The 26199-nt window shown below is 47.1% G+C and overlaps 1 protein-coding gene across 1 annotated transcript in view; it reads right to left on the bottom strand.

Moving 5' to 3' along the window:
- Positions 1-26199, bottom strand: part of YME1L1 (YME1 like 1 ATPase) — a 94797-nt gene that overhangs the window by 29957 nt on the left and 38641 nt on the right. The window contains exons 10-11 of the mRNA XM_068126066.2: positions 22330-22482; positions 21924-22056 (exon numbers count right to left, since the gene is read on the bottom strand). Of these exons, the coding sequence (XP_067982167.1) occupies positions 21924-22056; positions 22330-22482 (286 nt within the window). The remainder of the gene's footprint in view (positions 1-21923; positions 22057-22329; positions 22483-26199) is intronic.

The raw sequence follows: 26199 nt of genomic DNA on the forward strand, positions 1-26199 counted from the left end.
GCCAGCCCCTTCGTGGTAACCCCGTGGGCGCACATGGCAATGGCGGCTAACCAAGCCGGTGTGAGGACGCACACTCCCCGCGCCGCGCCGCCCCCAATCTCCTCTGTTGTTGTAGTTGTAGTTGTTGTTGTTGTTGTTGTAGTTGTTGTTGTTTCATGGGGAAGATGGGAGGAGGTAAGGGGAGGTCCTAAACTCACTACTGGTGCCATACAATCACATTCTGGTGCAACGAAGAGTCAGAATTAATGGAAACGAGTCCTTAACTGACATAGACTAAGAATAACTAGCAAGATGTCCGAAAGTTGTCTACGTGAGATGCGGTGGACCTGGGCACGACATTTAATGGGGGAAAAAGGGGAAGGTCGGTTCTACAGAGTGTTATTTACAGGCAATGGGACTAGGGAATGGGGGATTGGGGATAGTTGGGGAGTATTGGGGAAATAGGGGAGTATTTACAAGCGGATATTGAGGCCAAATGCCATATCCGCAACATTGCACCCTTCTCTACCCTTGGGGCGTCCCGACCCGATAAATTTTTACCTACTTTAGTGTGGCACTCAGATGTAGTTCCCTCTACTATTAACTCTACCCTGAGTGCGACAGTTTTACAAATATTCACAAATGAGTAAATATGTCCCCCTGCGACGTTGCACCCTTCTCCTCACAGAAACACGCCCACAGGATAACCGAATCGCGGAAAGAATTCTCAAACTAAACATACAGCCGGTAGGGAGCATTATTTACAAGACTACGCTGATATTTACACTACGATCCAGGACCTGTTTTTGGAGGAACACATGCAGATGTTATGCATAGAGAGAGCACGCATGCCAGCATCGATACACCAACCCACGAGTGCTCTGTGGCCTTACGGCCTTTAATAATGTGCAGAGCACCCCTTCCCAGCACCAAAAGCACCACCCCATCACACAGTCAGCACCATCCGGTGCACCAATAAAGTGTTTATAAATCACCGGTGGTGTCGCAGCCGGCCGATGTTCTGCCGCTGGTCTTGCCTTTGTGTGGTGCACTTGGCCTTCGTACTTCTTTCAAAAATAAAGAAAGGCGCCAACCGCGTCCATTTCTTTATTGTGGCCGTCAGGGGGCCAACTATAAGTGGTTCACCTGTATGGCATAGGTGCCATGTTGACCCATAGGTCCATCCACGGGTGGTGCTTGGCCGCAAAAGAACTGCGGTCCATTGTGGGTGGCCACCAACATTGCGGTCCATATGGTGTATCGATCCAGGCAGCAAGCAGCGAAAGTGCAGGCCCACAACTGCGTAGCCAGCACCTCTCTCTCCTCTCTCTCTACCCCAAAGCCAGATCCTCGGAGGTGGGAGACAAAAGAAGAAGACAAGTGAGTAAGGTGGTAAGGGCGCAAAAGTGCACGCAATATAAGATGATGCACACTGGGGGCACATGGGAACCAGGTGAGACAGGTACGTTCCTACCGTACGCCCCCCCCCCCCCCCCCACCAGGTAACCTACATGGCCCCTCCCTTACCCCTTACTGTATCCACAAAACACAACACTACCCATAAACATCTACTTTACAAATCAACAAACATCCCTACTGTCTTCCCCGTTCCTCCCATAAACCAAATTCGTCTTCTCTCCCTCCTAACCAATCAAATTTGCCATTTTCAACTTTCATCAAAATTTGCCATCTCCAACTCAACATCATAATTTGCTATCACCAATTCATCATCAGTCCCTCCTAGGGAGGGAGAGATGGAATCACCCCAATGTCTCATCCACGTCGTGATGCGTCTCACCAATCCACAGCAATCTCATTTCCTGCAACAAAACAAAGAAAACACAGGTGTGGAGTCATCATCATCACCTCAGGTAAGTGGCTGCGTATGGTGCGACAGGTTCATCAATCCTAACTATTTCCTAAATGACTTTAACAACTTTACATTACCCGGGGTCTTTCTCCTGCCAAACCATTGGCCCTCTTACACTATGGGTTCTAAAAACCAATGCCCATTGACCAAACTGTGGTGCTTTTCAATTTGGGGTCTCACTCCCCCGATTCATCTCCCGGTGCCCTCGTACAATTTCTGGGCCGCGACGTGTAACTCTCCCAGCAGGTCTACCCACCTGCACACCCCCACCACTGCAGTTGCCTCCGAGCTTACCTGCTCCCTGCCCTAACCTAACTACCTGGGGAAGGCCCTCTGGCACTCTCCCCACTCGGTGCCCTCTCTGGCACTGGGCTACCCGGGTCCGTCCTCCGGATCCTCGGGCCCCACTGACACTAACGGCTCCCAGAGCCCACCTGCGGCCTCACCTGGCCGACATCCTCACAGTGGTGGAGTGCCCAACCAACTACACACACTAACAGGCTACACGCCCAGCCATTTCCACAACACTAATGCACCCATCCACAATACCATTCTGCAACCGCACCACAGATGCCAATATCCAACCACAATTTACCTGTACCCTCTACCTAACACTTACACTACCCGCCCCAGGTATCCGTGATGGGGGTCCACTCTTCCCCCATTCACACCTTCGCACCATGCACACCACTCCGTACCACTTACTCCAACTCTCTCCACACACCTGTACCTGCACACCTGTGCTCTCACACCTGGTGCCACCTGCACCCTTCTCTCCCCAAGCGCATTCGCGCTGATCCACAACACTCATTACTCACACACTGCTCCACACACCCGTCCAGTTGCACACCTGTGCAATCACACCTGTTCAATTCTCAACCACACGGCATCATCTCATCTAACTACTCCCCTCTGAAACTTGCGCTTCCCAGTCGTCCCTTTAAACTATTGCGCTCCCACGTCATTATCATCCACACTAAACTACCTGCGTCCCCACTACAGGTATCAGTCACTAACTAAACTTAACGTTACCTAATGTCATCTTCTCGGGCCCTATCAATATAACCTAACCCACCCGGGCTAGTTTTCACTGCCATCAACCCCATAAGCTATTGCTCCTTTGCCCCACTATGGGCAGGGTGGCAGGGATGCCACCCTTACCCACCGGGCCCATTGCTCATCAATCCCCCAGTCCTCTGGCACTAATAAGCCCCCCTTATTCAGAGGTACTGGGTCCCGCCTCGGCATCTAAAGCCGAGGTAATCCACGGGGGCGCCTGCTCGCCGGTGTAAGGCCTTCTAGTGTACCGGGGTCTGGCGGGGGGGTGTCTGGGGTCGGCTAACCCGCTCCCCCCTGGGCGGAGTTAAGGACCTCAACCGCCGGGGATCATCCCGGCGCGTGGCTCGACAGTGCCGCGCCAGGTGACCCAGACGGTTGCAGGTATAGCACCTCACCTGATAAGGTGCTTGCCTCCGGAATTCCAAATTTCCCCCCCTGTAGGTCCGAATTGGATTACCCGCTCGTGGTCCACCGCGGGCCACCTCCGGGGCCGCCTGCCATGGTCCAGGTCCCGCCAGGCGCTGGTCCACCAGCCTCCGGACCATGCCCGCCAGGTCAGGACCCACGTCGGGGGCGGGCCCCCTAAGGGGTCCGCCCTCCATCGGGGGTCCCACCTGGCGGACCGCCATTGCGAGACGCTCGCCCCCCCCGGGCCAGGGGCCTCGCTGCTTCCCAACGGGCCGCAGCGTCAGCCGCCTGGCTCAGAGTCTGCGGGCGCCACATCGCGAGCTGTTGCCGGAGCTCAATGTCCGGGAGGGCCTGGATAAAATGGTCCAGCGCCAGGCTTTGCCGGGAATCCGCTGCCATGCTAGCATGTGCGATCCCCACTGCGCGGCGAATGTCGTGGGCAAGTTCCCCGATGGCTTCCTGGGGCTTGCGCTTTCGCAGCGCGAGCTGAGCTTTAACAAGCTCGCTCTGCTGTTCTATGCCGAATCGATTAATTAGGGCGTCGCGGAGGGCTGGCAGGGTGAGAGCACCCGCTGGTAATGCCGTCAGCACCTCCGCCGCCGCGCCAAGCAATGCGGCCACCAGGTGTACTCCACCTTCGTCCTCACCCCAACCGTTGCCCTTACACACACAGTCGAACTGCGCCAGGTACGCGCGTAGATCACTCTTGCCGTCATACGGCGCGAGTGGGACCTTGTGGGACCACCTCGTATGCAAGTCGTTGCCCGCCGGCCGGACCCCGTGCGTCGCCCCTTGCGGGGTCAGCGCGGGGCCGAACCGGCCGGGCCCCCACAGTACATTACCCCCAAGGGGCTCTCGTGCCTCCCCGGTCCCTCCAACAACTACCCCTGTTGGTGTCGATGCATGGGTCACACCTCCGCAACCCGCTACCCATTCCATACCACCACAACCTTGCTCACCCACACCTCGCACCTCTCGTTCCATACCCTCCGGACCAGCCATACACCTCACTCTTGGCCTCTCACGAACATCCGGGTCTATCTCGACCCCCAAGCTTATCAAATCACCTGGCGCATCAAACGCACGACCATATTGGTCACCACTTACACCGGGTCCTCTTTCTCTTCGCTTCTCCTCCATCACCTGCGAATCCCTCATCCGGTTAATGAGCACATCATCACGATCCGAACACAGACTTTGGACCAATTCTTTTACCTCCTCTTTTATCTCTTTCTTATCCTCTCTCCGTCGCTTCTTAATTTCGCTCACCCCTTCTTCCACTTCCTCTAATTTCTGTTTCACCTCCTTCATCTCCTCGTGCGCCCCTTTAAGTTCTTCCTCTAACTCCACTTTATTTTTTTCTATGTGCTCCCGCACCTCCCGCTCTTTAACCTCCATCACCTCTACCACTTTGTTCATTTTTCTCGTCAAGTCCTCATGTACCGTCTGACACTCTTTTTTAATTACCCCTACGTCCTTTTTCATCTCCTTCTGCGTCGATTTTAACCCCTCTATTACCGCTGTGTTCTTCTTTACCTGTTCCCCCAACTCCTTTTGTCCCACTGTCAGTTGTTCTACTCCCAGCGTCAACTCCTCTATACCACTTTGCAATTTTACAGTCCCCTTTCTCACCTCCTTCTCCATGCGCTCCTTACAGTGCCTCACCTCCTCGCGCACTCCTCCGACCTCCTCACTCACACCTCTTCTGATCTCCTCTCCCATCACTTGCATCTCCTGCCCAGATGCCACCCTCATCTGCTCCATTTCCTCCCTGTGAGCATCCAGTTTAGTTTCTACCCCCATTCTGACCCCCTCTATCTGCTGCCCCATTTGTTTAACTTCCCTTTCCGCTTGGTCCCTCATGTCCCTCAATTTGCCTTCCATGGTGTTTTCTAACCCCTCTAACCCTTTTTGCATCCCTTCCATTTGATTCTCTTGAGCGGCCATTCTGTTTTCTACCCCCGTTAACCCCTCCTGTATTTCCCCTAATCTATTGTCTAACCCCTCACCGGTACCCCTCGCTTCGTCCCTCATTATCCCCATTTGGCTTCCCATTACCCCCAATTGCTCATTCTGAGCCTCCATCCGGTTCCCCCATTTGTCCCATACTGCTTTTCAAACCTCTAATTTGGTCTCCCAATTGCTCACCCATTTGTTCCATAAGGGCCCTCATTTGCAGGAGGAAAAGGTTCGAATCCACCAGGGGCGCTGCCACGGTCGCGGGCGCGGTGACCAGCGAGGCGCCATTTTGCGCGCCCGCTACGTCGGGCGCAACGACGCTATTTTGTGCGTCTGCTACCCTCACTGCTTCGCTCTCCTCATGTCCCTCAATTTGGTCCTGGACCGACCCTGCCTCACTCTCCCCTACCGGACCCCAGCCGACTTGGTCTGCCATAGCGCGACTTTCAAAATTCGGGTTTTTATATTTGGTAAAACACAATCGAATTTCGCCGTTATAATTTCGAGCGCGGGAAACGCGCTCCGGATCGAATTCTACCTCCCAACACCAATTGTTACCCTAGTGGTACAATTGGTGTTCCAAAATTTGGGCCTAATAAATTTAGTCCCAGGTCCGAATCCCACTTCTGACACCAATTGTTACAGACACGACTTTGATGTTATGGTGGGCCGAGCGGAATGGCCGCCGTGTCCGCACAAGTTACCCGATTATACTCGAACCTTGGCCGAGTCGCGCTACGCTAGATCAATGAAGGAAAAGGACACAACGGCTGGGATTAAAATGACACGACACCAGGGATACGGTTCTCAAGACCTCCGGAGGAGGTTATATTATGGCGGAAGGTTAGATTACAGGAATGAGAGGGACAGCATAGGAAGATAGGCACTTAAACACGGTCTTATACTAGCCCCGACAGACGACAGATAAACAGGACAAAACTGACTCACACGGGGATTGATGGCAAGGAAAGCGGGCAGTCGATGGCTCAAGGTGCACCTTGGCTCAGGGGCAAAATCGACCCGGTCCAGACCAAAGATGCGGGGAGGTCGCTCAGCGCTCGGAGGTCGCGACTTGTCTTCTCAAGCTGGGGGCGCATCTGACGTCACGTCCGGTAAGTCGCTGCGCATATCCGGCGGGGAGTGACACGCCCTCGGCTAGTTAGCTCCGCCCCAGATGGAATCAGTCCGCCCTTCTTACTGGCTGCGGGGGGTTACCGGGCTCCGCCCCTGACGAGGGGCTGACAGCCAGCCCCTTCGTGGTAACCCCGTGGGCGCACATGGCAATGGCGGCTAACCAAGCCGGTGTGAGGACGCACACTCCCCGCGCCGCGCCGCCCCCAATCTCCTCTGTTGTTGTAGTTGTTGTTGTTGTTGTTGTAGTTGTTGTTGTTTCATGGGGAAGATGGGAGGAGGTAAGGGGAGGTCCTAAACTCACTACTGGTGCCATACAATCACATTCTGGTGCAACGAAGAGTCAGAATTAATGGAAACGAGTCCTTAACTGACATAGACTAAGAATAACTAGCAAGATGTCCGAAAGTTGTCTACGTGAGATGCGGTGGACCTGGGCACGACATTTAATGGGGGAAAAAGGGGAAGGTCGGTTCTACAGAGTGTTATTTACAGGCAATGGGACTAGGGAATGGGGGATTGGGGATAGTTGGGGAGTATTGGGGAAATAGGGGAGTATTTACAAGCGGATATTGAGGCCAAATGCCATATCCGCAACAATATATATATATATATACATACACAGACTTGGCATTTAATATGGAATTTTTTTTTTTCTTGACGGGTTTGCTTTCTGAATTCAGTATATCAATCTGGTGAGTTTATTTTACCCTTTGGCGATGTCTCTGTTGAAAGAACCATGTCACTGATCGTCTTTCGCAGTAAGAAGTCAATAACAGGATTATATCACAGGTGGCGTGACAAAATGTAAGGACAGGTACATTTGACGATTGGCTTCACAATCGGGTATTTAAGGGTTGTTGCGTTCTGTATTAGTGGAAAACAACTGCTGCACGTCTACAAAAGTTATTGCCGCTTCCTCTGGAGATGGTCCGTCAACTTGGCAATGCTGTTTGTCATGGAGTGGTGGCTTTACAAAATTCTGGCATGAAACAGCGTGCTATTGCTCGGCAGTATGGCATCACTCAAGGTCAGGTGTCAAAGATCCTGAAACGAAATGCTCAGAGAGGTGTCCCTACTCCAATACCGAGGCCAGGACGTCCACGCAGAACCACAAGGAGAGATGATCGCCAGCTGCACCGGTTAGTCTGCAATGGCCGTACCAAGTCAGCTAATCAGCTTAGGGCTGAGTGGCAGCAACTGACAAATGTGCCTGTATCCAGAAGGCTAGTCAACCAATGACTGGTTCAAGCAGGCTATCGTGCCAGGCATCCCCTGAGAAAGCCACGCCTGACCAGACAACACAGCCAGCGTCGATTGCAGTGGGCCAGAGAGCACCGTCAATGGCCTCCAGGACACTGGAATCACGTGACCTTTAGTGACGAGTCTAGATTTCTGGTCTATCGTCAAGATGGCCGCGTCCGACTGCGCAGACAAGTGCATGAAGCCCACAACGAAGATTGTATAGTGCCAAGAGTCCAAGCTGGAGGTGGTGGGGTGACCGTTTGGGCTGCTTTTCATGCAGGGGGCAAAACTGACCTGGTTGTTCTGAATGGAAACCTGAACCAGTTCAAGTACAGGGCCATTCTGGAAGAAACATTGCTTCCATTTGCTCGTGCAGCCTTTCGAGGAAACTTTGTCTTCCAAGATGACAATGCACGGCCTCATCGTGCTCGCATGATCCAACACTTTCTTGCTGACCGTGGTGTAGAGCATATGGAGTGGCCTGCCACGTCCCCGGATATGAATCCGATAGAGAACTTGTGGGCAGAATTAACGCGTCAAATCGACAACTTGGACCAGCAGCCTACCTCTGTGCGTGAATTGCAGCAGACTATTGTCACTGCATGGCAAGCGATTCCTGTCCAAACCTTGGCAAATCTCGTGAACAGCATGCCTCGCTCTCCTGAATGCTCGTGGGGGTTACACGAAGTACTGAACTGTAATTTTACTGTCCGTAATCCCAGTCATAATTTAGCTTTTGTTTTTATTGAAATTTTTTTTGGCTCATGTGCAAAATAAAGACATACTTCTGGAAAACGTACAGACGTTTAACACAGTACTGTCCATGAATTGAGTTCGATATCAGTTAACATCACTTTCAAGGATCAATTTATTTGCTTCGAAATGTGAAATGTGGTTTTTGTTTCTTTTAAAGGTCACATTAAGAAAATCTAGAATAATTTCAACATAATTCCAATGAACTTTTGGTTCGAAGTCATCTTGAAAAGTAAGTTCACCCCCACAAAAAAAATATTCCATATTAAATGCCAAGTATATGTATGTATATATATAGATATATATATAACTGTAAGAAATAGTAGAAACTCCAAAGTACGAGCAGGGCGTCTCATTTGTATTGAATATATAATCGTTAGATTAAATAAGACGCGGACGTAGCTTCAGGACGTCGATCTTTAATTGTCGACCAAGCTTTCGACCAACAAAGGTCTTCTTCTGAGTCAGCCCCAAGTTCAACGGAAGTGCGATATAGATATACGATATAGATATATATATATATATATATATATATATATATATATATATATATATATATATATATATATATATATATATAGATAGATAGATAGATAGATAGATATATATATATATGTCAAGTAGTAGATTTGTTATTGCCTAAAGTTCAGTTATAGACGTTGGGTGCTAATGTGTTATGATTTATATGATGTCTAAAAATGCTATTTCATAAAGTAAATAAAGGGTTTTTGCTTCGTTTTAGTTTTGGATGAGGAAAAAGCTTAAAATGAGGTCAGGCTGAACAAATTGTATACGTGTGCTTTTCGAGGCTGGTCGTAAAACCACGCCCACATGCGCTTGTTTTTGCGTAATAGAATGACATGATCGTTAACCATATATATTTTGTTTTAATCTCAGCAACGCATGACTCTGTATAAACATGCTTTGGATTACTCATATACACAAACCCATAAAATATATGGGTTTGTTTGGCTAAGCATACACTCTTCTCTTTGTGAGTTATAGTTCTGTTTTCTCGGAGCCCAGAAAAACAATTGATAAGGACGGGCTGACTCCCCCGAATGATAACGGTGGGAGGAACCTCTCCCAGTGTTGTTTGTTCCCTCGGAGATTTCCTGATAAAACGTGTCCCTATATAAATGGACTGGGAATCAATGTGTTTTCAGGAAGGCTTGACGTGGCATGTTCTTGCTGTAGATTGCTGTAGACGTCGGTCTCCTCCGGATCCGTATAAGTTGGCTTTAATAAAAAACTGCGCCATTCCAGGCTATTGTGGACTTCTTTTGCAAACGAAGAGCTGATTCTTCACAGATGGTACCAGGAGTGGGGTGTCAACAGACGCGGAGGACGGGAAACGGAGCCCGAGGGACAGGAGGAAGGCTGACCTGAGGCCGGCGCCGGCACGCTGATTATTATTAAAGGTGGGAGTTGTTTTATATCAGAGGGCTATTATTCCAAATTCGTACCTTCCTCCCTCGCGCGGGTTCAGTCTCCTTGTCTTCCCCGCTGTCTGCACTCGAACAGAAATTGTAAGTAGAGGCTCATTTAGGCCTCAGAATGGCGTAGCTTTGTTAAAGCCAGGATAAACAAGTAAGGATAAACCAGTAAGGACTTAACAGTAAGCTTAAAGTTACAGTTAGCACCAGGAGGGGAAAATGAGGTCGGACAGCCATATAGGTTGAAACCAGGTGGCCAAGATTTTTCCAGGAAGGAACAGCCCAGAGACAAGATGGGGTATGCCATTGCATGCCAGGGAACGAAGGGCTGTGGCTAAACTTAGATAAAAGGCCATAGGTTAACTTAGAAGGCCAAAGGGACATGGCCAGGAAAAGGGAAATGCGCAGGTACCATAGGTTTGACAAGAAGGTAGTGACAACTACGAGGTCAAACCAGGAAGCTCTAGACTAAGTTCTAGACAAGAGGTCCAGATAGAAGCAGGCCAGGACCTGGTGGACAAGAGAAAATAAATAAGCTCACAGGAAATGGGCCAGGACAAAACAATTAAGGAGGTAGTTAAGCAAGCAAATCAGCGGCTAATGCCGCTCGTCCATAATCCGGACCAAGACCCCGCGAAAGGGGAGGTAGCCACCATGCCCCCAACCCCCCCCCAAGACCTGAGCTCAGCCCCGGGGCTCTAGGCAACACCCCAACACCCCCCGCCCTGCCTCCCCTTTCCACCCCAACCCACCCCCCGTCCAAACCCGTCCAAAAAAATCCTTTTCCTTGAATGAGAGACGTAACATGAATGAGGAATGAATGTATATTGGGATGTTAATTGACGTGTGTGTCTGGCCAATGTGTTTGTCTGTGTGTCATGTGCCAAGCAGAGGGTTTCGGTGTGAAACTTTGTAAGTGATCTGCTCGACTTGGGGGAAATTCAGGCCGGGAATGTCCATTTTAACGTCTATCCGAGAGAACAGGCGAGGTCCTGAACTGAGTCCGGATTTTCATCTGTTTGGGAGTTGTTTGGGAAGCGAATTGATATAAATCGGGTCAGGAAAGCACCCGGAGTGCCCTTGTCGATCTACTGTTGATATGAAGCGGTTTCTCGGAGATGGTTGCAGAATTCGAATCAATATGTGTGTTTTACTTGAATTGAAGAGTTCATTCAATGGCAGATATTGTGTATTGTATGTGTGGGATGTATCGCTGAGGCAGCTCACCTTTGGAATTGGTGTCATATAGTGCATTTTGGGTCAGAGAGGTCAAGCGTCGGAGATCCTGTTAGCTAGGGATGAGTTCTGACAGCTCAATGTTCTGACAGCTCACTACATGTCAGGTCGTGGATTTGTTATGACAGCACTTTGTTATGACAGCCGACTGCATGTCCCAACGCGAGGTAAACCCCGCCGCGAACGCGAATAGAGCGGCGTGCAGGGAGTGTTGGGATTCGTGTGGAGGCACGAGGGTGCGCGCCAAGACGGGGGGCGGCGTGGCGTCATCGCGTTAAGATGGTAGTGCCAGGTCGATCGGCGATCTCTGAATTTAAATCGGATTTTTGTCATGTGTGTTGTGAATTTTAGCGTCTATCCGAGAATTCTGGCGATGTCACGGGGCAGGAGCCGAGCGAGCCGCGAGTCACGGGTGTGCTGTATGAGATTTGCTCAGAGTGCCGGCGATAACTCGCCCACTCTCAGAGGAAGTGTGTGCCCAAATGCATTGTGGGTCATTTCGACTTTGCTGGATGTCGGACGTTCACATGTCAGTATCTTGTCAGAATCTTCTTCTTCATATCATGTCCTTCATCCTTCATCTTCTTGTCAGAATTAGACATGAGTCATGAGCCATGTCGGAATAGTGGCCGGCTGTGACATATATGCCAGGCAATGTCACAGGACGAATACGTTATTTAAGATGGATTTATAAGATGGATAGATGGATGGATTTATTTAGGATGGTTAAATTAAACGATTTCTAGACAGAGTAATTAATTTCCGGAGCCAAAAAGTCTTGTTCATACAGTAAGTGAGATACAGTGCGAATAAATGAGATTCAGAGAGATCTCTGATTGAGGTAGGCAGAAATGTCACGTTTTCAACAGAACGCTGATCCGAGGGAAGAGGAATATCGAGGTTTCAACTGTCGGTATGTGGTGTGGCTTGTGCCAAGGTGTGGGCGCGAGGAGGTGCGTTGATGAAGCGTTGTGCGAACGAGGAAGGATGTGCGATGGGCATTGTGAAGCACGCCTCGTACGGAAGGTCCTTGGACGAAGTGTGACGGTTGTTGGATTCGTAGGAGCTAGCATTTTGCGATGTAGAGCCTCAATAATGGTCATTTGTCCATTGTCGCCGGACTTGCATTACTTGTGGGAAAATAAAGCGCTGGTTACCCCAATTCGAAGTTTGACCTTTTAAAGTTTAGTTGACCTTTGTTCGAGATATGCAAGGGAAAGGTCAGAGGTAATTCACTAACCTTGGAAGAACGACAGGCGGAGTCAGTCTACAGGGTGTTGCTTTAACGACAGGATATAGAACCTAAATCTGGGGAGAATATCGGGACATTATATTGTGGGTAAAACCAAAATCATGTACATAATTAGTGGACAGAGAATACAGTACGCTTGGAATTTAATTTAACCGGGCCGAGCGGTGGGGATTTGAGATGGATTTGAGTCACGCTAAATGGAGGACATTTGTGAGGATGAAGAGATGCAAGTAACGTGGATTAAATTGTGGTATCACGAGTTGGGTGCCAGAGATATTGTGGTTATTATAACTCACTGATTATAGGGGGCGCCGGGCGCACCGAGTACAGATCGGGTTGCATGATGGAGCACGCATGCATGGATTTTGGCTTTGCGAGGCCCCGGATAGAAATTGGCATTTCGATGCTGTGGATTATATTGTACCTGCCCGGAAAGGGGATGTCCTGTGCTGGGGCTGGCGACATGCCTCTGTTATTTGTCTGTCTGTCGGTCTGATTGTAAGTCTTTGGTACTGGGAGGGCTAATTGAGTGCTTAGGCGTCATTGTTCCATGGAGGCAGGTCCGGGGGTTTTGGTCCAGCCTGCAAGGAGTCCAAGGGCTTGTTTTAGGGCTGGGTCGCCAAAAATGGGATGCTGTGCCCATCTGGATGTAAAATTATCCATCAAGGACGGGGAATAATGTGCAGTGTGATTGGGTAAGAGGTAAAGGCCATAAAACACCAACCCCATGAGGAACGAAATAAATGGAGAGATGTTGGGATCACATGATGGTTGGGATTGAAGAACAACCTACTGGGATTTCAAACCTGTGTTTGGGTCTGGGGCAACTGGGTGATGGGCAACAGTGTATGAGTGAGTAATTATGATCTGTTTAAGTGTAAGAGGCGGTGGAGAAGACAGGGGTGATGAAAAGTTATTTGTTTTAGTGTGAAGTAGGTTGGTTGCTTATTTGTCACAGTAAGATGAGAGTTGTGTTTTTAAGCTTGGTCTTTGAATGAATTGTTGCTTGGAATGTGTTGATTGGAAAAGTGATTTCTGATCGCTGATCCGATCTGGTTTTGAATTGTTGATTTAATTTTGAATTGATTGGAGGTAATAAGGATTTGTGTTGATTTCCTGATTTGAGTTCATCTGGAAACGAAGACAGATGGGATTAATGTGTATATCAGGAACAATTTGGAAAAGAAATATGGATATATGACATTACTAAAATATAACCAAGCAATTGAGAGTTCTTGGGTTAATGGGATATAAATAAATGCATCTACAAGTTGATGGTTTATAAAAAATTTAGGTCTGGATGATACTTAAACGATGAACAATGTTGGCAATATACAAAGAATGTGACTTGTTTTTTGGGGGGAAAACATGTGGTTTAAATTTGGTTGGCTAAGTTTTAAAGATGGAGATGTTTCGCAGAACTCTTATGATTATTTACATGAGTGGTGGACTATTCCATGGCGAAGCATTTTTCAGTTTTTATGATTAAGGTTTAAGGTCTTTATGATCTGTTTAGTGTATTTTTCAAAGGAGAGGGTTTTTGGTCAATGATGATGCCAAGATTCCGGATGTGGATACTGGGAAACCATCGATGTTGGGGGGAATGAAGATTAATTCAGATTTAGCGTAGTTAAGTTCGAGGAAGCTGATCTGAAGCTAGAATTTTATTTCAGTTAGGCAGTTTGTCAGGATAGAGTGGGTGGTGGTGGAGCACGATTTGGTGGAGATGAAAAAGCTGGATGTCATCGGTGAAGCAGTGGAATTGGAGACCATGGTGCATTGGCTATGGTGCATGACGGATTAAGTGACCAAGGGGGGATAGGTACAGGACGAAGAGGAGGGGGCCAAGAACTGAACCTTGGGGGACACCTTAAGGGGGAGTGAATTGTGGTGATTAAGCTGTTGTAGATGCTGTCAATTTTGCTTTGGATGAATGGTCCAGGAAGGAAGGAGGGTGCAGGTGGCACCAGGTGTGAGTGCACAGGTGTGCACCAACAGGTGTGTGGAGCAAGGTGGTGGTATCCAGGGAGCTGAGGAGTTTGTTCACGTTGTAAAGTTTGTTTATTTAGTTTGTTCATTGTAGAGAAGAGTGCTTTTGGGATTCCGGAGCCAGAGTGGATAATTTGAGGGTAGTAGGTGGAGTAGAGGACATCTTTGCAGTGCTGTAGGTGGTCCTTGTAGGCTTGGGGGTGAACTAATTTGGGTTTAATAGGCACAAGCTGGTCTAAACAGGGTGAGGAGGATGGTGTGATTGATGATGTCAAAGGAGGCGTTGAGGTGAGGAGGATGAAAATGTTGAGGTTGCCGGCATCAGAGGAGAGAAAAGGTCGCTGGTGATTTTGAGGAGAGCAGTTTCAGTACTGTGGCTGGAGCAGAATCCGGATTGGGATGTTTCATACAGGTTATTGGCAGAGTGGTGATGTTTGAGTTGAGTGGCCACAGCACGTTCCAAAACTTTTGACAGAAAGGGTAGATTGGAGATGGGTCTGAAGTTATTTAGGGTGTCAGGGTTTAGTCCAGGGTTTTTCCAAAATGGGGGTGAAGTTTCACGAGTTTTTGGGGAAATCGGTATGTGAAGCTGGATTAAGTTGGAACTGCTTGATGAGCCATGGAGATGGATTGGGTTTTGTTGTTGGTTGTCTGGGTGTTCGGTTGTTGCATTGCCAAAGGTTTCTGTGTGGTGGACACACTCGTTGGCTGTTGTCTTGTGTGACGTGGATGGAGATGTATGTGGCTGTGTGTGGCTGCCTGGAGGGGAAGGCGGCTACAGTGGTTGATATTGGTCGTGGGTTGTCCGGGGTGCTTCGATTTGCATAAAGGGCGAAGATTGGGATATTACATTATTTTAAGTAAGTATTGGTATGAGTAATTAGTGGTATGAGTATTAGTTATGAGTAAGTGATTATTTTAGTAAACTTACATGTTTCGCTGTGTTGTTGATCTGGGGACAAGCTAGTTTGATGGGTACCCTGGGGTCTTCAGCGTGTCTATGTGTTTGTCTGGCTGTTACACTAGACTCTGGGATGTGTTTTCATGAGACGAATTTCAGAATTGATGACAATTCAGTGAGTATGGTGGACAACGTGAAGTGGCTGGTGTGAAGGAAGGGGTTGGGAAAGATGGACCCCCTTCACGAATACCCAGTAGGGTAGCTTAATTTCAGACATAACAGTGAGAATCTATTTTGAGCGAATCACAGTGGGTGAGGAAAACATTGTGTGTGACCAGACACCAGAACTGACCAGAATTGAAATTGGAAGTAGACCAGGTTATTTCTATTATTTGTTTATTCGTGAAAATAAATAAATAATAGGGGGAGGTTAATGGAGGTTAATGGTGGTTTGTTTGTGTTAATGGAGGTTAATGGTGGTTTGTTTGTGTTAATGGAGGTTAATGGTGGTTTGTTTGTGTTAATTCTAGTTGAAACTCTCACTGAAGTAATTTTCGTTTATTTTTATTTTTTGATTCGATTTGAGAGTTGAGATGATTGATTTTTTATTAATTTTATAATTTTATTTTTATTGATGTTGGAAACAGGTAATGGGATGCTGAGAGAAGGATGGAATTTAATTTGAATTGGACTGGATTAAATGGGATTGAATTTAAAAATTGAATATTGAATAAAATTGGATCCACTTGGGAAAAAAGTGGATTAGGAAATTGGAGACCTGTAGACCAGGCGCTCCCAGGAGACTTGTGGACCAGGTGTTCCACCAGAGGAAAAAGACCAGGTGTTCGTGGAGCACTTCACCTGCAAGAACGCCTTGGAACCAAGGTGGAAGGGACCAGTCCAGGTGTTGCTGACTACACCAACGGCAGTCTTTTGCGAGGGCAAGACTTCGTGGATCCACGCCACGCACTGTAAGTTGGCCATACAAGCACCAGACACCACACCCCCAGAACACAGTAAGGATGGGCCTAATCATAGGTACAATACTATTGATAGCGACAGCAGCTAGGGGAAACTCCGATTCCAATAGATGCGAAAACGAAACCCGACACCTCACCGTAACATGGGGACAAAGAGTATCACCACCATGTTTCGAACAGAAAGCCCTGCACACAAATTGGGTGAACATAAATTGGCTAGCACTGTCGGCAGGGCCTGGACGCGTTGGCATGGTACTACAAAAGCAACGAGAGTTCCGGGAAGACGGGCAAGCTAGCATTAAGACCTTGGCCCAACCAGGATACCAATGGGGAACCCCTGATTTTAAGCTACAAACACGCACACGCCTAGGGAAAGACATGACCATGCAGGTCCGGTGCAGCGTCTGGACCCCTGGCGCGGCCAGGGGCGAAACTAAATACACACCAGGCATCGAATACATACTCACGCCACACCCCCAGAATAAGGCCCCAAAGAAGGGGGAAAACACATATTGGAAAGTGGCCAGAGAGGTGGCAACAATTCAAAATAGGACACACTGCTGGTCGTGCATGCGCTTTCCCCAAGCAGGCACCACAGGAATACACATGATAGTGCTACCCTTGTCCCTCAATGACCTCTGCTCACAACCTATCGATTCCCCATGTTTAGTCACCACGCTGGAAAGAGAAGGGGTTGACAACGGCAAGAGTTGCAATCGACAATTTAATTATCGCCCGTCAATGATTGCCCATGTGGCCGAGAGGCCTGCCCCCGTCTGGGTCAAACCACAGAAAGGGAGGGTCTGCCTCCAGGGTTCCGGCCACTTGCGTATGGGAGAATCAGAATGCGCCTACACTCTCCCCGGGAAGCTGGGACAAGGGAGCTCGGGGATTACATTACGAATAGTACTGCAAGATAAACGCAACCACAACATAACGGCTATAACATTCTCTAGGGGGGTTAGTAGGATTAATGGGGTGGTAAAGGGACTCCAGTGCTTATCCACCCACCTGGTCCCACCCCATGGGACAATGTTTATATGCGGCGACAAGGCTTACCCCTATTTACCAAATAATTGGGGGGGCACATGTTATCTGGGTTCAGTCCTTCCTGACGTTGAGATACTGGATGAGCTAGACCCAAAGTCCTTGGACAGGCGTAATAAGAGGTCAGTCATGAATGAAGATGGAACCACTAAACTACACGGGAGTCTATGGGAAAAGGTGTTTGGTTTCTTCTTCCCAGGAGCGGGCACAGTCATGGATAGTTTCCGGATAGATAAATTGGCTTTGGCCCTAGAAAAGGTGGCAAACGACACCGCTACGGCTCATGACATACTATTGGACACGGTAATTCACATGCGTACAATGGTGATGCAGAATCGGGTGGCTTTGGACATGCTCCTGGCAGAGAAAGGAGGGGTATGCGGAATTATAGAGGGAAAATGTTGCACTTACATACCCGATCCATCTGAAGGAGTGTCAGCCGCAATAGTGAGACTAAGGGAAACTAGCCACGCCCTGACGATCGATCGGATCGCGCGCGAAAATTCTTATACATTTAGCTGGCTCACTGACTGGTTCCAGGGATGGACGGGCACCATAGTGAAGTGGTTATTGACCGCACTGGCTGTGATAATCGGGGTAGTAATTTGGGGGGCACTAATGAAATCTCTAGTCCTCCTCTGTATGAGAAAGTATTTTACAGGATGGAAAGTGAAGAAGCCGCCGACAACAACTATGGCTCTGACCACAGAGGCCGTCGACCTGAACGGGTCCTTCAACAAGGCAGTTGCGACCAGCGCTCCAGAAAATTGTATTGAATTTTGTGGCAACTGTGATACTTGTGTGGATCCCATGTGGGAACTGGCTGCTGCCTGTAACGGTGTATGTGATGACTGTGATACTTGTGCTATAAACCCCTTGCGTGTACTGGCTAACGCTGCTTATGTATTACAAGCTGACAGCTGCACGCCCCCTTCCGACCCAACTATGGATCTGATTGCGACACTGGGTCTGGCGGTCGAGGGACCCGACGCGGATGTCCTAGACCCGCAAGCCGACCAGGCGCCCATGGGAGACTTTGACATAAAGGAAGTCCCTCTCTTTTCTTCAAATGTTTCGGATCTCTTTGATCCAAATGTTTCGGATCTCTTTGATCCACATGTTGCGGATCTCTTTGCTTCAAGTGATTCGGATTCGGATTTTTACGCTCTGTACCCTGACCAGGAAATTGAGACACAAGATACTGACGACATTTTGTATTCCCCAGAACAGCAACACGTGAGGGACCTCATGGGCATGACCGTTGATTAACTTCGAAGATCTGCAAGGACTGCGTCTGCAAAGGGTGGGGGGAGCCAGTTCCGCAGGGGAAGTGATGCACCCTCTGGCGGAGCAGAACCTCATCTGGACCAGACGTCTTCGTTGTGGATCCGAAACGTTAATGAACTTTCATGTTTTGAGCCCTCAGGCTCCGAGCACGCACCACACGACACGTTCGCCAAATGCACGGGCGAGGCGCTTTGGGCGCACGATATGCCCTTGGGAGATACCCGCATTACAATTATTTTTTCAATACCCGCATTACACAATTATTTTTCAATAAAGCCCGATGTGGCACGTTGTCTCTTAAGATACTTTGTCTCGACGAGACAAGAGGAAGGAATGTCAAGTAGTAGATTTGTTATTGCCTAAAGTTCAGTTATAGACGTTGGGTGCTAATGTGTTATGATTTATATGATGTCTAAAAATGCTATTTCATAAAGTAAATAAAGGGTTTTTGCTTCGTTTTAGTTTTGGATGAGGAAAAAGCTTAAAATGAGGTCAGGCTGAACAAATTGTATACGTGTGCTTTTCGAGGCTGGTCGTAAAACCACGCCCACATGCGCTTGTTTTTGCGTAATAGAATGACATGATCGTTAACCATATATATTTTGTTTTAATCTCAGCAACGCATGACTCTGTATAAACATGCTTTGGATTACTCATATACACAAACCCATAAAATATATGGGTTTGTTTGGCTAAGCATACACTCTTCTCTTTGTGAGTTATAGTTCTGTTTTCTCGGAGCCCAGAAAAACAATTGATAAGGACGGGCTGACTCCCCCGAATGATAACGGTGGGAGGAACCTCTCCCAGTGTTGTTTGTTCCCTCGGAGATTTCCTGATAAAACGTGTCCCTATATAAATGGACTGGGAATCAATGTGTTTTCAGGAAGGCTTGACGTGGCATGTTCTTGCTGTAGATTGCTGTAGACGTCGGTCTCCTCCGGATCCGTATAAGTTGGCTTTAATAAAAAACTGCGCCATTCCAGGCTATTGTGGACTTCTTTTGCAAACGAAGAGCTGATTCTTCACATATATATATATATATATATATATATATATATATATATGTATGTATATATATATATATATATATATATATATATATATATATATATATATATATATATATATATATATATATATGTATGTATGTATGTGTTGGTGAGGTGTGTATATATATATATATATATATACATACATACATATACACACACACACTAGCTTGGTGAGGCGAGCAGCGTCGATACTGAGGACCGGCCTTATTTTAGCTGAGGCTAATGACTGTACCTGAGTTGCTGTGTTGTCATGATTTTCACCAATCAAAATACAAACAATTACTTTGCACAAATGTATTTGTTGTTTGTGATATTACATTTTTATAGGCAATTTTGGTTGAAGATTTCGGTTGAATGTTTTTTTTTCAAGAAAGAACCCCTCAGCACATACATAGGGGAGGGGTAGGTGCAGACTGGAAGTTTGGGACGATTACACCTCACCACCACGTAATTCATACCACCTCACCACAAAGTAATTCAAAACACCGCACCACCACGTAATTCAAAACACCTCACCACCACGTAATTCAAAATACCTCACCACCAAGTAATTCAAAACACCTCACCACCATAAAACACATAATAAAAACACCTCACCACCACGAAATTAAAAACACCTCACCACCACGAAATTGAAAACACCTCACAGCCAACAAGCACGTAATAAAAACACCTCACAGCCATAAAACACGTAATAAAAACACCTCACCACCACGAAATTAAAAACACCTCACAGCCATAAAACACGTAATAAAAACACCTCACAGCCATAAAACACGTAATAAAAACACCTCATAGCCACAAAATTAAAAACACCTCACCACCAATTAATTCAAAACACCTCACCACCACATAATTCAAAACACCTCATCACCAACTAATTAAAAACACCTCACGACCACCTAATTAAAAACACCTCACCACCACGTAATTATAAATACCTCACCACCACGTAATTCAAAACACCTCACCACCATGTGATTTAAAAACACCTCACCACCATGTGATAATAAAACACCTCACCACCAAGTAATTCAAAACACCTCACCACCATAAAACATGTAATAAAAACACCACCACCACGAAATTAAAAACACCTCACCACCACGAAATTGAAAACACCTCACAGCCATCAAGCACGTAATAAAAACACCTCACAGCCATAAAACACGTAATAAAAACACCTCACCACAACGAAATTAAAAACACCTCACAGCCATAAAACACGTAATAAAAACACCTCACCACAACGAAATTAAAAACACCTCACAGCCATAAAACACGTAATAAAAACACCTCACCACAACGAAATTAAAAACACCTCACAGCCATAAAACACGTAATAAAAACACCTCACAGCCATAAAACACGTAATAAAAACCTCACCACCACAAAATTAAAAACACCCTCACAGCCATGAAGAAACACGTAATAAAAACACCTCGTATAAAATATATATATATATATATATATATATATATATATATATATATATATATATATATATATATATATATATATATATATTATATATATATATATATATATATATATATATTATATATATATATATATATATATATATATATATATATATATATATATATATATATATATATATATATATATATATATATATATATATATACACACTAGCTGAATGCACCCGGCTTTGCCTGGGTTCTTTTTGAATGAATTTAATCTTCTGTACATCGGTCTGACGTGAGCCCAGTATCAGTTAGTGCTCAACGATTCCTTGTTCTTTTTTCTGTCGGGCCGCGCGAGAGAGAATTTTGAAAGCATGTGCTGCAATCAGTCAGATATTCCTATTAAGTGCATAAGTTGTACTTCAAGAGAATTTTGAAAGAAGAAAATTTATTGCGAAATGGGCCCAGCCCGGCCGAGGCGGCCTCGCCACCTAGGCTACAACCTTCCCGGGGCCCGTCCCGACATTTTTTGTTTTAGATGTTTCCTCCGATCTTTCATCGTTCAGGAGATTAGCGCATGCAGACAAACAAACAAAAACTTTCTTTTATACATATAGATAGATGATAGAAGATAAGATAAGAAGATAAATAGAAGATAGAAGAAGACAATGAGCATCTTTTATAATTAAAATATTTATTCTCATTTTGTATTGTAATTTAGGTTAAGGGGGCCTTGAGGCCCTTCTAGATGTTTGAGAGTAGGACCCGCATCCCTCTGAATAGATTACGTTCCCCACCACCGTTTTAGAGAGTACAATATTTGGACACCATGTGGTCCCTTCCACATAAAAGCCCAAGTATTACAACCTCAAATTAAAATCGGTGAAAAGTTTAGATTAAACGGCATACCCGTCAAGCTCAGCCAGGAGCTGGTTGATGGTCTGCCGAGAATAAGGGTGCATGGGAGACTCGATGCGTTTTCCACCCACAGAATCAAGCTCGTCGATGAAAACAACACAAGGAGCATTCGCCTTGGCGTCCCCTACAATGTGAAGCAGAATATCGGTCATAAGGATTAATACAGAGTGGGCAGATGGTAGCAAGGGATGTATATCACACATAATGGAGTGAGTGAAATGAATGGAAAGGGTAAAAAAAACTAAAAATCATGAACATTTATCAGTTGGGACTGGATAACCAGCCATATCTTTGGGAAGCAAGTCGGTACATCATGTACAGAAATCTCACACCTTCAGAAGAAAAGGTCAAGATACAAGTTTTGCACACCGTGCGCCATATATTTGGTCAAACTCACGGAAAAGGTTTCTGATCCGACTCGCACCGACACCCACAAACATCTCGTCAAATTCTGAGCCAGAGGCGTAGTAAAAAGGAACACTCGCCTCACCGGCCACCGCGCGGGCCAAGAGCGTTTTACCGGTTCCAGGAGGACCCACGAGCAAGACTCCTGCATGCCAACACAACAGAAAAAGCCATTAAGGACAACTGCAGACATATTTTATTCATTATATATAAATATAAGGACAATTCAATGAGTGGTTTGCAGTGACGTCTTGCGATTCTCTCGATATTTGGCTGAGATGTTGTCATTGCCTAGAAACGATGCCATGCAAATTGTAAGGTTCTAATAACAATAGTAGTTTTTAAAGATAACAACATTGTGGTTCCTAAAGAAATAAGTCTGGATTTTGAAAGTTTAACAAGGACGAGGTTTCTGGAAGAACATGTGTGTGCCGGAGGATCGGGGTTTGAAAGTGGTGGGAGGAAGTAAGACTGGTGAAGAGACGGTAGAAACGAGAAAAGACAACCAACCTGCCTGCGATGGCAGAGCTGCAGGCCTTGCATTTCAGCTTCTTTGTTTTTGTGGGAGATGTTATGTTAAGAGCTTTTGATTCCACATCATCCAGGAGGTGAAGCAGGGGCATGGCCTTTAGGGAAGAGAAGAATTCCATCGAGACACGGACAAAAGCTTTGATACCTATGGCCAGCTTTGATACCTACGTCTTCTCAGGAGAGGTTGTGACTGATAGTAAGACCGAGAGGCAGAGACTGAAACTTTCAGTGGTTGACGAGTTCATGAGAAAATCTTTCTGGATAGACGGACTGACAGTATGAGATTTGTCCCGTTTAAATGATAATCCATTGACACACCAGCATGTGATACTTTTCAGGTCGAGAGAGGACTGAGAGTGAGAGTGAGAGTGAGAGGAGAGAAGGACAGAAGGAGGGGTGGGGCAGAGAGAGAGAGAGAGACAGAGAGAGAGAGAGAGAGGTGGGAGGAGAGAAGGGGGGGTGGGGCAGAGAGAGAGAGAGAGAGAGGTGGGAGGAGAGAAGGGGGGGGTGGGGCAGAGAGAGAGAGAGAGAGAGAGGGGCAGAGAGAGAGAGAGGTGGGAGGAGAGAAGGGGGGGTGGGGCAGAGAGAGAGAGGGGCAGAGAGAGAGAGACAGAGAGAGAGAGAGGTGGGAGGAGAGAAGGGGGGGTGGGGCAGAGAGAGAGAGAGAGGTGGGAGGAGAGAAGGCGGGGGTGGGGCAGAGAGAGAGAGAGAGAGAGAGGGGCAGAGAGAGAGAGACAGAGAGAGAGAGAGACAGAGAGAGAGAGAGAGAGAGAGAGAGGTGGGAGGAGAGAAGGGGGGGGGGGGTTGGGCAGAGAGAGAGAAGAGAGAGGGGCAGAGAGAGAGAGACAGAGAGAGAGACAGAGAGTGGTGGGAGGAGAGAAGGGGGGGGGGGTGGGGCAGAGAGAGAAAGAGAGAGGGGCAGAGAGAGAGAGACAGAGAGAGAGAGAGACACAGAGAGAGACAGAGACACAGAGAGAGACAGAGACACAGAGAGAGACAGAGACACAGAGAGAGACAGAGACACAGAGAGAGACAGACACAGACAGAGACAGAGACACAGAGAGAGACAGGGACACAGAGAGAGACAGAGACAGGGACACAGAGAGAGACAGAGACAGAGACAGAGACACAGAGAGACAGAGACAGAGACACAGACACAGAGACAGAGAGACAGAGACAGAGACACAGAGACAGAGAGACACAGAGACAGAGAGACACAGAGACAGAGACACAGACACAGAGAGAGACACAGAGAGAGACACAGAGAGAGACACAGAGAGAGACACAGAGAGAGAGACAGAGAGAGAGAGAGACAGACAGACAGACAGACAGGAGCAGTTGCCACCATCCTGTTTTGGGAATGGTGCAAGGAACGGAAAAAAGTGGTATCATCTACAAAGAAGGAAAGACAGTTATCCAGGGCAAGAAACAACACTGGGCCCAAAACATCGGCACGGATAGATAAATAAATAAATCACGCAGTTTAGCATGAACAAAATTCAGAACAATGGTTGGCATGGACAAATCGTAGGCCTGAACTTTGTATGACACAAAATAAATATTTCAATTATAAACAAGAAGAAAAAGTCATAAAATGACGGAGCCCCCGTAGTTTTCATAATCTTGCTGTACAGAGTTAAAGTCCATTAGTCAGCCATCTTTGGTCTGATCACAAAACAAAATCTTCTGCACATGTATACTCTCAGGTGTTGTCTTTGTTCTAAGTTTGAACAAAATCGGTCCATGCATGTCAAGAAATTGTTGTGATTCTGATTATTCATGGCTCTTCAGCAAAGGACTTCTGTGACTCACTGGGACTGACACAATCTGTCAATTTCCCGACCCGGATCTCAGTCAACGGAGCATCTTCTCTTCTGGACTTGGTTATGACTAACTTCCCTAAAAATGTCTGCTGCTCTTCTTCTGCTCCAATCGGCTCATCTGATCTTGTGCTTGTTAAAGTGGACATCTCTCTGACCATTCTCAGAGAGCCTCCTCAGCGTCGACGAGGCTGGCATTTCACTCAGGCCAACTGGCATGGTCTTCAAGCAGCCATCAATCATCTGGACTGGTCTCCCATCTCTACCGCCTCTGACATCAACTCATCCTGGGAATTCTTCCAAAGTAAATTGCTCTCTCTCATGCACAGATTTATCCCATCTCGTTTTCAGTTGTCATACCCTTCCTCCCATCCATGGTACACGGAATCTTGTGGTGAGGCTGTTGCCCAGAAACAACTTGCCTTCGTCTCCTGGAAAGCAAATCCAACGGAAGGAAATCTCATTTCCTTTCACAAAGCCCGAAACAAGTGTGTGTCCACCCTCAGGAGAGCCAGGAAACAATATCTCTCCGTTCTCAGGACCAAACTCTCTTATCTGTCTCCCTCTTCCAAATCCTGGTGGCGTCTGGTCAAATCTGTTTCTGGTGTTTGTTCCCCCTCCATCCCCTCCCTCACCTCAAACGGCCACACGGCTGACTCCGCACGTGAAAAAGCTGAATGCCTCAACTCTGTGTTTGCCTCTAAATCTTGTGTCCCAAACCCATCCCTCTCTGTACCCACCGTACCCAGCCGCTCCTGGACTCTGTGTCCTTTCCTCCTGACAAGGTGGAAAAGTTTCTGTCAACCCTCGACTCTGATTCTGATTCTGCAACTGGACCTGACGACATCAGCCCACGGGTCCTAAAATCCTGTTCTTCCGCTCTTTCACTCCCTCTCTCTGTTCTCTTCTCCCTCTCTTTTGCTCAAGGTCATCTTCCATCTGCTTGGAAATCTGCCAACATCACTGCTTTGCACAAAAAAGGTGCAAAAACAGATCCCAGCAACTACAGACCAATCAGCCTTCTCCCAATTATCAGCAAAGTCATGGAATCCATCATTGCTTCAGATATGAAATCTTTCCTCTTCTCCAATGGCTTGATCTCTGATCATCAATTTGGTTTCAGACCTGGTCACTCTACTCTGGACATGCTGCTTCTGCTTTCTCAACAATGGATGGAGGTCCTCAATGCCAAACAGGAAATTAGAGCAGTCTCCCTTGACATATCACGTGCCTTCGATACGGTCTGGCACCCCGCTCTGCTCACCAAACTCTCCTCTTTTGGTATCCATGGAAATCTCCGCACGTGGTTGGCGGACTTCCTCTCTAGTCGTAGTCAACGTGTGGCCCTGAATGGGTTTCTCTCATCTCCTCTTCCTGTTCAGGCTGGAGTTCCCCAAGGGCAGTGTTCTGGGCCCTGTGCTTTTTCTGGTCTTCATCAATGATCTCTCTGACTCTCTTGAAAATCCTCTCTATCTCTTTGCTGATGACTCTACTCTCTGTCGCTCCATTCT

This window comes from Myxine glutinosa, chromosome 10 (genome assembly GCF_964187855.1).
Source record: "Myxine glutinosa chromosome 10, kmMyxGlut1.1, whole genome shotgun sequence".
Lineage (NCBI taxonomy): Eukaryota > Metazoa > Chordata > Myxini > Myxiniformes > Myxinidae > Myxine > Myxine glutinosa.